Here is a 12640-nt window from a genome sequence, read left to right as displayed (position 1 = left end):
CGTGCGCGTGCGTGCGTGCGTGCGTGCGTGCGTGTGCGTGTGTGTGTGTGTGTGTGTGTGTGTGTGTGTGTGTGTGTGTGTGTGTGTGTGTGTAGCTAGTAACTCATAGACCGTATCGACCTTTAAACGATTTAAGGTTAGATTATGACGATCATCTTCTGTGACAAAACATACTAAATGGAATTCTAACACAACTGGCCGGTATTTAAGAGGGATGAAATGCGAGAAACCCGAACCAAAAGATTCACCGACACGCTAATGATCTCTTGCGTGAATCCCGCGTTGCAGATTTGTTTTAAACCAGAGGAAAACGTCACTGAAAAGCGCCACATATGGCGCATGTTGTGTCGCAATGGAGGCAAGCTCAAGAATGATTACAAGACTCGTCTTGACGCTCGCATCGTACAGAAACACAGCCGACTTCCATGATATAACCTTGAAAGTTCATTTCTCCCTACCTATCATACCCCTCAACAAGCATTATTGTTATGAAGAAGACAATGGAAATAATATGCAAATTCTTTGGCCATGAACAACATGGGGTTTTTCGGTGCATTATCAAATTCAAGCGTTTCCACTTGGGGCATGATGTATCTGCCATCAGCCCACGCAAGGAGTCGAACCTGATATGCAAATGGCTTTTGATGCATATGAGAATATTATACGAAACGTAGTGTAGCATTATGGATACGTTCCAGTCCCACGACCAGCCTAATGAGGACAGTTTTGCCGATGGCAGTTTCGAGGAGGGCTCCATGTAGCGACCTTCAAATCTCAGTGGCAAGTTCGTTCTACTGTCTTACCCGGGTAATACTTCTGATACGTAAATCAGTCGCCTTTGCTGGTGAGGCCTAGCGTTTACAGCGCACTATGTCTTCTGGTACAGGCTTGAACAACGTTGTTACTTTCACTGACCTGTCTCAGTCTCATCTTTGGCTTCCATGATATGAAAGTGACTGAGGTATAAGTGATACTAGTGCTGTCATTCCTTGTGCAGCCAGTCCCTGTTATGATTAGTGTGAAAATGTCGCTCATAGGGTCAGTTAGTGCGTGCACACTGATATGTAATAATTTCTGGCCCGGCGAGGAAAGCAACGGAAAACTACCTCCCTCCTTCAGTGATGCCTTCGCAATCTATGACAACTGATGGTGGAGCTGTTGAGGATAAAGACAGTGTTTGGGCTGAATACTCATACATACATACATACATACATACATACATACATACATACATAAGTCAGCTTCTTTTTAAAGTCATCATTAATTACCATTGTCCAAGAATACGATGTCACCACCAAATGAGTTATGGATATGTTGGCACATTCTAGGCGTCTACTGGAAAGTGCAAGGGAAAAAAAGGGCAACTTCACAATTTTATGTTACAGTTATCTAGTGACCTACAGTTTTACAGGAAATCCGACCCATATCAATACGATATTTCATTTCAAAAATCCTACCTCAACAGACAAGGAACCGAATGTTGTCAGTTAAGTGGCGGGGGATTCCGAGGGGTTTACCGTCGCTTTAACTCAGATAGGTTTCCGCTGGTGGTAGGATAGAAACTGGCTAGAATTCGCAAGGAAACGCCACGGCCCTGGTTTGGAACTGGAAAACCGTGGATGCCAAGGCCTTTCAAGGGCTTTAGCACCGAAAAGTAAGTAAGTCAGTATGAAAATGGGAAGCAACAGAAAACCATTTTCAGGTCTGGCTATTGTGGGGTGTGAATGCTAGCTTAAAGATACGCGGACCGTTCCATGCAGCCAACTCGCTCGGTAAGCTAAGTGGTTTCTCCAACCAAGACAGGTGTTTTCGAATGTTTGTCTGGTAGGTATATTTCCTGACTAATGGTCAGTGACAATTCTGGTGGCTTTGATAAAGCAACTAATGGAAATTTAGAAATTCCAATTGTACCAATTACTGGCCGGAGGTGAAGTTCGAGTCCACAAAGCATTCGCTTTAATTAGTCCATGGTTTCTCATGGATAATATATTGATTTTGGACTGATTTATTTATTTATTTATTTATTTATTTATTTATTTATACAAGTGATTATAATTTCATGAAATCACTCAGGTTTTCGATGACGCTGAAATAATAATAAAACTGGGAAGGAAGCGGTTGGGGCATTTATTAAGGCACGGTTCTGGTATTTGTCTGGTAAGAAAATGGAAAACGACGAGAAAACATCTTTAGGATTGACGATGGACAGGGTCGAACCCACCATCTCCCAAACGTAAGCTTACTGCTACACAACCCTCCTTGATTGCCACATCAACAACCCTAAGAGATCCACTCTTATTACTAGCCTAGTCCCTTTGCAGTCCTGCAATTGTGTTATACCTTTCTAAAGCTTTTTCATTACGACTGGCTAAAGTGGCCAATAGAATTCTTGAATCAACAAAAAGAAGGAAAATAAAATGGGGCCGATGACCTAGCTGTTAGGACCCTTTAAACAATCAACAAACAAACAAATAAAATAAACTGCAGGTAAGACCACCCACAAAATGAAAATCTTTCAGCAAATTTGGACGCTGTCAAGGCCCGTTTCTTCTTCTTCTGCTGCCACAGATTTATCCCACAGTATGGTGGGGTAGTGAGTGAGAGTTGTGTCGCTCAGTTTTACGACCGGATGCCCTTCCTGAAGCCAACCATTGTGGAGGGATGTATCCACAATTGTATGTTTCTGTGGTAAGTTGTGTGTGAATGACCCATTGAAGATTTGTATATTAACACAAACACCCAGAGGAATTAAACAGATGCGGCTATAATCCCCGACCCTGTCGAGAATCGAACCTAGAACCCTCTGAACCGACTACAGCTATGCTGACCATTCAGCCAAGGAGTCGGACCAGTTAAGAGTCTTGCATTTTAGATAAATAAGGAAAGCTGATATGTTAATGAGATTACTTCTGGTTAGCATGTTATATAATATGGCAATACTTTGCCGGCTTTCGTATTTCAGGACGGTAAACCTATTAGCGGAAAAATTCCAGGGCATTCAATGCATCAAATTGTAGTCCCATTAAATCACTTTGGAATGGCAAGCAATAATAGCTTCCACTTTATCACAGAGCTCTCAACAGCCAGACAAATGAGGTTTTGTCTTTACTGGCCAGGAGTGGTTCGAAAGGCGAGAACATGCCAATATATTTCAGGCGATTACATTCCATACAGGCCACTTCACCAGGGCATTAACCGGCACTCAACGCCGTATTTATGTGTGATAGGAATTAGTAATATCCACGGTTGAAATTTCGATTCAAATATGAAAGAAACACAATCCAGAAGAACGGTTATGATAGTATCTTAAGTAACGGTAGGGGTTACAAGACTGCTTTCTTTTTGTGTTTATTCGTGAAAACTGGTCTTGTTCTTTATTTGACTATCTTCTTTAAGTCACACCGTCGCAGATAGATCTTATGACGACGATGGGATAGGAAAGGGCCGGGAGCGGGAAGGAAGCGACCATGGCCTAAATTAAAGTACAGCCCCAGCATTTGCCTGGTGAAAAATGAAATGGCGTATGGCTTTTAGTGCCGGGAGTGTCCGAGGACATGTTCGGCTCGCCAGGTGCAGGTCTTTTGATTTGACTCCCGTAGGTGACTTGCGCGTCGTGATGAGGATGAAATGATCATGAAGACGACACATACACCCAGCCCCCGTGCCAGCGAAATTGATCAATGATGGCTAAAATTATCGACCCTGCCGGGAATCGAACCCAGGACCCCTGCGACCAAAGGCCAGCACGCTACCCATTTAGCCATGGAGCCTGGTGTAAAAATGGGAAACCACGGAAAACCACTGCCGACAGTGGGGGTTCGAACACATTAGGCTATCTCCCGAATGCAAGTTGACACCTACGTGTCCCAAACCACGCAACCACTCGCTCGGTATTATTCTTACAGTACGTTACTTAAGGTGTGTTGGCATTTTTTCCACCACCCCTGGTGGGGTCGTGGGTGTACGAACTGTGTTACGCATGTGAACTTGGCCCTGTTTTACGGTAGGATGCCCTTCCTACCACCAACACTACTGCGAGTTTCTGTGGTGGTTGGTAGTGTGTGATATACATATACCAAGAGTGCGGAGGAATTAAATCAGACGCAGCTAAATCCCCGACCCAACCGAGAATCGATGCCAGGACCCTCTGAACCAAAGGTCGCGACATTGGCTATTGAGCCAAGGAGCAGAGCATAGGATGTATTTTCATTTAACAGGTTTTTATTTGGCTTCTGACTGACTACAAACCATCCCACAAAATAGAGAAGATTGGATTAGGGATCAATTCGATTTCTTAATTTTATGGTAGCTGTACTAATTCATCGAACAACCCTTATAGAACTTACCATCTTCTATTGCTAAACAATAATCTAAAGGAACCCATGTCCCCAGAAAACTCGTTCCCTCTTTAGTTCCAAGAACGGGGTTTTTATGAAAGTTGGGCTCCTTGGCTGAACGTTCAGTTCGATCCCCGGTCGAGGATATTTTAACTGCGTATGATTAATTCCTCTGGCTCGGGGACTAGGTTTTTGCGTTCATCTTAATACACTTCAGTTCGTCTACGATACCACACACTACTTCTATCAATCATCACAGAAACACGCAATCGTGAATACATCCCTCCGCATAGGGTTGGCGTCAAGAAGGGCATCCGAGCGTACAATTGAGCCAAATCCCCCTCAAGTGCCTACCCCAATAAATTGAGGAAACGGTCAGGAGAAAGAATAAGAAGGTCTATATGGAACTAGTGTTTTAACCCCTAACTTCATATCTGCAACACATACAAGATGCAGTTAGAAAATCTCTGCAACCTTGTATCTTGCAATCAAACGTTCTGGAAAGAACTTCACTCTGGAAACGCCTCATGGTCAACAGACAGTCGCCATCGCTTTCCTACTGCATAACGTGCAACCTACACCACCCAAGCTCTCAACGCCAGTGCAGCCCAGCTCTATGATCAACCCTGGAGACCAGCAAGCGGATTACACGTTCTGGTCGCACAGTGCACTTCCCCAAATAGATCTATCCACGTTGTCACTGGGAAGGAAGTAGTATGTGGCAGCCAGTGATTCATGAACTATTTCTAGCCGGGTGCAGCCCTTGCAAGGCAGACCCTCCGATGAGGGTGGGCGACATCTGCCATGTGTAGGTAACTGCGTGTTATTGTGGTGGAGAATGTTGCAGGGATGTTGGGGACGACACAAACACCCAGCCCCCGAGCCGTTGGAATTAACGAATGTAGGCTAAAATCCCCGACCCGGCCGGAAATCGAACCCGGGACCCTCTGGACCGAAGACCAGTACGTTGATCATTTAGCCAACGAGTCTGACATGAACTCCTTGACTAGAGTTGTTTCCTCCATATTTTCTCCGTGTTTTATATTCTATTATCCTTTTGTTCTAACCTAGCCAACATCAGGTATCGATCTTTGTATTATGTAGTCGTAGTAGTAAATAGTGTATATTTTAAAAAAAAACCAAAAACTACGCGCTGATGTACACTGTTTAAAGAAATGTCGTGAACGAATACATGTTTCACATTCTAGGTAAGATTATTTGTTTAACGTTTTATCCCGGCTGAGGTCAGTGACCTGTGAGGGTAAAACTACCGTGTCTCTTCTAGGTAAGATTATTTGTTTAACGTTTTATCCCGGCTGAGGTCAGTGACCTGTGAGGGTAAAACTACCGTGTCTCTAAGTGCCGAAGGACACGGAGTTGCACTCTTAAAGGCCGCCGACCTCAATCGGGATCGAACCCGCTATCATGGGAACTACAACTAATCGACTGCTCCACTGGGTTCGGCACGGTTCACGTCGCAACCAGAAGTTCGTAAGATACGGTATATTTGAAATTAATTGCCCAACAATGAGTACTTACACACTATGAGAACTGTTGATGAACAATGCACTATTCTGCAATAAGCAGACGTTTGATATTTGATTTCCATTATTAAAAGCGAATTCGTAGAGAAGATAATAATAATAACAGTTTTTTTTTTGCTAGGGGCTTTACGTCGCACCGACACAGATAGGTCTTATGGCGACGATGGGATAGGAAAGGCCTAGGAGTTGGAAGGAAGCGGCCGTGGCCTTAATTAAGGTACAGCCCCAGCATTTGCCTGGTGTGAAAATGGGAAACCACGGAAAACCATCTTCAGGGCTGCCGATAGTGGGATTCGAACCTACTATCTCCCGGATGCAAGCTCACAGCCGCGCGCCTCTACGCGCACGGCCAACTCGCCCGGTAATAATAACAGTAATACCGGGCGACTTGGCAGTACGGTTAGGGCCGCGCAGCTATGAGCTTGCATCCGGGAGAAAATGGGCTCGAATCCCACTGTCGGCAGCCCTGAAGATGGTTTTCATTGGTTTCCCATTTTCACACCAGGCAAATAATAATGTACCTTAATTAAGGCCACGGCTGCTTCCTTCCAACTCCTAGCCCTTTCCTATCCCATCGTCGCCGTAAGACTTATCTGTGTCGCTGCGACGTAAAGCCACTAACAAAATAATAATAATAATAATAATAATAATAATAATGACACCCAGTCCCTAGCCAGAGAAAATAACCAACGAAGGTTAAAATCTTCGACCCAGCCAGGAATGGAACCCGAGATCCTGTGGACCAGTCAGCCACGCAGCCGGATATAAATACTAAGTAAAAAGAGAAACCCTTCGGTTCAAAACGTTTTCTATTATTGTATTCTCGAAGTTCAAGTACTGGTCATGCCCAATGTTGCAGAACTTCAGCGATCTCGCTCAAGAAAGTCATTAGTTCAAAGGACTAGGCCAGTTACTTATAAATCATAAGGCTCCATGACTAAATGGTTAGCGTGCTGGCCTTTGGTCACAGGGGTCCCGGTTCGATTCCCGGCAAGGTCGGGAATTTTAACCATCATTAATTTCGCTAATGCGGGGCTGGGTGTATGTGTCTTCATCATCGTTTCATCCTCATCACCACGCGCAGGTCGCCTGCAGGCGTCAAATCAAAAGACCTGCATCTGGCGAACCGATCATGTCGTCGGGCACTCCAGGCACTAAAAGCCATACGCCATTTGATATTTTATTTTTTGTGATAAATCAACCTCTTCTATAACAGAAATCATTTTGAACGGAAGGGGCTGTTTTTGTTGCTATATTCGGGTCATTTAATTGAATTCAATCTATTTACGTCATTGTTAAGAACTTATTAAGCAACAAAAGCAACAGGGGTTTGTAAGCTATATTTAGTGTCCACAGGTCCCCAGCTGAGTTAGGATTACTCTTTCATGTGCAATCCTGTTGTCTTTTATCTTTCAGTGCTGGTAATTTCGATTTACTGGAGAAAAAGAGTATTGATATCGATCTTCAATGTCAATTTCTGACCTCCTTTGCAGCCTGTGTTGCCTTCCACTCCTAATGCACAGCATGAGTTCGTCGAATTTAAGAAACCAAAGGATGTTCATTACAGCATCTTTCAAAATACTCCCTTTATCTGATACTTTCATATTTGAGGAGTAAGAAAGTGTGTCTTCTTCTTTTTTCATCATCATCTTCTTTTTCATCATCTCCTCCACCATCTTCTTCTCCTTGCGGAGGCCAATGATCTTGATGTCAATCCCAATCAATAACAGTAGAATACAGTAGAATTCCAAAACATTATCAACGTTAAACTGAACATAATACAGTGATACATATAAATAAATTGCACTCATTAAAGAAGACAAAGTAGTGGTACTCACCCGGCATACACACACAGCGGAAGGTCCCCGGGTCGTCCAGACAGGAGCCGTCGTTCTGACATGGGTGGGATTCGCACTCGTTCACATTGGTCTCACAGCGAGGGCCCGTGAACCCCTGTGTGCAGTTGCACGCGAACGAGCCCGGGGTGTTCACGCACGTACCGTCGTGCTCGCACGGGGACCCTGTAACACGCAAACAACATTCCAGTAACCTCCCACACAAAACACAACGCTGCTGTCAACGTCTCTGAAAACGAAATGAGAACAAGCCACAATTACCTTATTTCTAAACATAGCAAACATACTTTACATTGTACAATTTCGTTTTACAAATATATTTTATTTTATTCTGATAGCTGTTGTGTGCCCGTCGTCAGGGAGTTAGTTTTTGGAATCGCAGCAGTAATGCCATCCCATCTACTGGAGGTGAGTGACAACAGGAGAGAAAGAGCACACCTCAACAGCTAACAACGACAGTCAGTGAGTTGATAAGTTTTAGGGGGATTAGGACTTGTAGACAATCACATTATATTTATTTTTTCCCGGCTAAGCGATATTAAGGGATTCGAGACATAGGTTTAAAAACGTACCCGCTATTTTTATGATTCCTCCCCTCCCCTACCCCATTTTCCAAGTGATCAATCCTTCATGTTCTTCTCATTTCGATAGTCATAATTTTCTTCCTGATCAATAGGGGCAAATGACCACGCACTTTTGCACCGTATGGAAACAATTACAACCACCGCCATCGCCAGTTAGTTCGTTACCATGACGACCGAACAATATCTCAACTTGTCATTTTTAAAAGATCTTCAGCTTATCCCAGTTATTTCTGGGGTCGCTGGTGCCACCCAGGCTCGTTTGGTAGGGGGTTTAAGACCGGATGACCCTCCTGGCACCATGTGATTTTTAAAATCTCAATCTGGGACTGACCGGGATTTGAACCTTAGCCTTCCGGGTGAAAACCAGCAGCTAAGCCACTGAGCCAATCATGCCCCTACTCCTGCCAATAAATCTAAATTAGTGAATGTCTCCCTCATCATATCTCACGTGGCAAATATGTATGAAGCATAAAGGACTGGAGGGGGTCGAAGGAGTAGTAGGTAGTCCTGTGGGTTAACTTCTTGCTGGTGGGAGTCTACAAATAAAACACAGGAAATGGAATTTATTCCTACCAAGTCCGATACATACACGTCCACACCGTGACCCCTGGGCAACGGGTACACTGCGCGTACACGGCTAAGTCATGTAAGGGTGAAACACCGAGTTCCGACGGGGATCCACCATCTAAGGTAGAAAACCCCGAAATAAAACATCGGACCTCCAGGACTGCTTGGGGTTGGCGTTGGGGTGACAACTCAATCTGTAGAAAAACTCTCGTTACGAAATCTGAAGAAGAAAATAGCCGGCCTGACCTCTTTACGACGACCTCGCAAACGTTTAAATGACTTGAGCTCTGCACTTAACAGGAAAGAATGGAGAAACCTTCTTCAGAAGGCCAAGGCCCGTAGGGGGCTGTCGTGCCAGTGATGATGATAATGATGATGATAATAAAAGACTGGAAATCACAGTTTCTTCAGTGTTTATTATGAACAGATTTTAGATATAACTAGTGTATCAGAGATATTTGGAACTTTGTGAAAAATGTCATGTTCGTGAATATCTTCCTTCTATTGTATCATCACATATCTAACACCACCACCCACCCACCCCGCCCCCCACTACACCAGGCCAATGAGTGGACGTACCTCATTACAAAGCACGCCCCACCCCTCAGGTGGAGAGTTAACTAACTTAAACGAATGAATGATGAAAGAAAGCTAATCACATTAAGTTTCCATTTACATCCTACTGTACCTTTCAAAAATGAATTTGGTTCCCAGATAAAATGATTCCTACACATTTCAAAAACTCTGCAAGGGCACACGGCCTAACCACACAAAAGCTGGTTCTACTCCCGAGATTTTATGATTCCTACATAGTTGAGTATTCAGAGCAAATCAGTTGGTTATCTTATTGAAAAGCTGGAGATAAGAAATATGAATGATGCGAGAACAAAAGCAAGTATGTATCCATTATTAAGAGAAAAAGGACAACGTGTGCAATGACCTAAGCCGAACTTTCAGATGATAGCCCAGAAAGAAATTGCCCAGGAGACTAACGGGCACATTTCAACAAGGAGCTCAGCTCACCTACTGACAATGATCATAAATGTCTGGCCATTTCACTTCAAGCACATACGTTGCAGAATTTCTCTTTCAAAATATCGCATTGCATAAGTACACGAAATTAACTCTCATACCACGCTACACTACACGCAACATAGCCTGACGGATGAGTGAAAACAAAATTAACTAAGCAATTAATTCAATGTAATGTATATCACACAATTATGGAAATTGTTGGGAGATGGCCCCAGGTCTGTATTTTGGAAACCCTCGATTCAGGCTCTAAATGGGATATCAATGCCGAAGGTGACTCACCTAGAGTGCTTAGCGTTCATCCAGCGAGGAACGGCTGGAGTGAGCCCAACCTTCATAGTCGTCCGTGCCAAGCAAGACACAATGATGTTGGAAAGTTAAGGTGAACTTTCATTCGGTAGATGACGGTTTCGAACCACAGCCATGAAGATGATTTTCCGAGGTTTCCCATCTTTATACCAGGCAAATGTTGGGGCTATATCTTAACTAAGATCACGGTCGCTTCCTTCCTTCCTTCCTTCCTTCCTTCCTTCCTTCCTTCCTTCCTTCTTTCCTTCCTTCCTTCCTTCCTTCCTTCCTTCTCCTATCCCATCGATGCCCCAAGACCCTTCTGAGTTGGTGTGACGTAAAGTAAATGTGAAAAAAGTACATAATAGGGGTCCCGTCAAGGGTAGAGCCAATTTTGACAACCCCTATAGCACAACAGCTCTCTTGATCCTTGGCCTACCAGACGACCGCTGTTCGGCCCGACGACCAGCACATTATGACGTGACACGTGGTTAGCGCGTCGAATCCTCTCGACCAAAATTCTTGGTTTTCTAGACTGGGGCCGCTATCTCACCAGCTGTTCTGACGTAGGTTGAACGGATCTCGAGCCAGCCCTCATATCCATGTAAAATCCCCGACAGGCCGGGAATCGTACCTTCGTAAGAGACATGCCCACTAACCCTAGACTGCAGGGACGGCTCTTATAGTGAGAAACCACAGGTATAACCTTCCACCCCATAATGATTCAAGGATGAAACTTCGGTTCAGTGACTGGGCATGCAGATGCAGTGCGTACACGTAATATTGACAGGATGATTCGCGCATCGGAATCTCTGTGGTAACAACACACCTGGCTCTCTCAGCAAAGTAATATTATGTCCACAGATGATGCTTCCTTCCTTGCAAAACGCAGGAGAGAAAAATATACAAAGACGGATTTTCTTGGTTAGGAAAGAGAGGCTTTTCTATTACAAAAATCTCGTTCAATCATGGCAAAATTTCCCATCATAGGCAAGTATCAGAGGAGAATTTCGAAGTTGTGGAGAGATTCGTTGCTGGAATTTAACTTCTGATTATTTCCCTACACACTCTCCGTAAATGACACCGTATTCCAAATCCTTCCCAACCTCGATCCTAATAATTCACTAACAGATACGCACCCCAGTACAGATACCACAACAGCGCATATTAAGACAGTGGCCTGCACTGAACCCCATCTACCTGAACGCTTCTGGGGTAAATAACTTTGTATTAACATTTTCTTATTGTTCCTCACAGACAGAAAATGTTTAAAAAATCATACTAAAATACAATTCATAATCAAAAAATTTAAATATAAATAAACTTAATACAATAAATTCTAAACTCAACAATATAGACAATACATGCTTATGTTTAGAACAAAATGTTCACACTCCTATTAAAACTACTAAAATCAAGCTTAAAAAACTGCGAACATCTAAGCCAAACCAAGTACAGCTGTCTCGACAATCCGCTCGCACTACCGCATTTCAGCTTCTACAGCGAGCAAGCTCGGTTTCCTTGCCAGCCCGAAACAGTTACTCCAGCGAAATTTAAGTCGCTTGGTTGACGCCTGCACTTCAAGCTTCCTTGTCCTGGGAGTGGGACGGGATTGTGGGCCCTCCCCCGACAGGAATTTACGGCGACAAGCCAGCTAGCTTGGGTAAAGAATGTTAGTTTTAATACTTAACACTCGAAGTGTTCAGCGCCACACACTAGAGCAGGGCCTCTCATCAGAGAGTATGCACCGAGTGCACTGTGCACGCTTGGTTGACCAGAGTGCAGACCCCCGCTCCTCGATTTGGAGCAAGAGCGCTGTCTCTCTCTTTCCCCACGCCTGTCTCGCTCGCTCCGCCTGTCTCCCTCTTCGTCACTTGCTCTGTAGCGCTCCAAATCCGAGCCGAGCTTAGCCGAGTAGCCCAGAGGCGAAGCGTTGGCCCGAGCGGAGCCGAATGGGACCGATGCACTGTGCACAGCAACTCTGCGCCGCAATTTGCACGCGTGAGATTTTGGGCGTTTGAGAGGTCCTGCACTAGAGACTACAATAAAAATGTAAATATGTTAACAGTAAAGCCACTTGCACATCGTCTTGCTAATAAAAACAGAGCCAGTTTATGAAATCAATTGTAATATCGAAGAATATATTTTATTCTTGGATTTCGGCATGTATACAGTTTTTTCGAGCAATTCATTGATGGCACGTGCAGAGTATGTTTTCCGATAGCCGCAGAAAAATACTGAGGCTGCCCAGCATGAACACAGAGTAAAATAAAAAGTAAAATAATGTTGTATCTGGTTGTCTGTGATGGTGGTATATAGTGATTTTTTATAGTGTTCCTCCTGGATTATAGGTGAAGGTTTCGCGAGTTCTGTGGCATTCTTCATGAATATTACGTTGTATTTACCCTCGTTTGTCGTCGAAGTGAAACGAG

At 44.0% G+C, this 12640-nt stretch overlaps 1 protein-coding gene across 1 annotated transcript in view; it reads right to left on the bottom strand.

Moving 5' to 3' along the window:
* Positions 1 to 12640, bottom strand: part of N (neurogenic locus Notch protein) — a 518735-nt gene that overhangs the window by 69412 nt on the left and 436683 nt on the right. The window contains exon 8 of the mRNA XM_067143095.2: positions 7720 to 7902. Coding sequence (XP_066999196.2) covers positions 7720 to 7902 — 183 coding nt within the window. The remainder of the gene's footprint in view (positions 1 to 7719; positions 7903 to 12640) is intronic.

Source organism: Anabrus simplex, chromosome 3 (assembly GCF_040414725.1).
Source record: "Anabrus simplex isolate iqAnaSimp1 chromosome 3, ASM4041472v1, whole genome shotgun sequence".
Classification (NCBI taxonomy): domain Eukaryota; kingdom Metazoa; phylum Arthropoda; class Insecta; order Orthoptera; family Tettigoniidae; genus Anabrus; species Anabrus simplex.
Note: the sequence above shows the minus strand (reverse complement) of the source record. Positions and strands in the feature narration are given on the sequence as shown.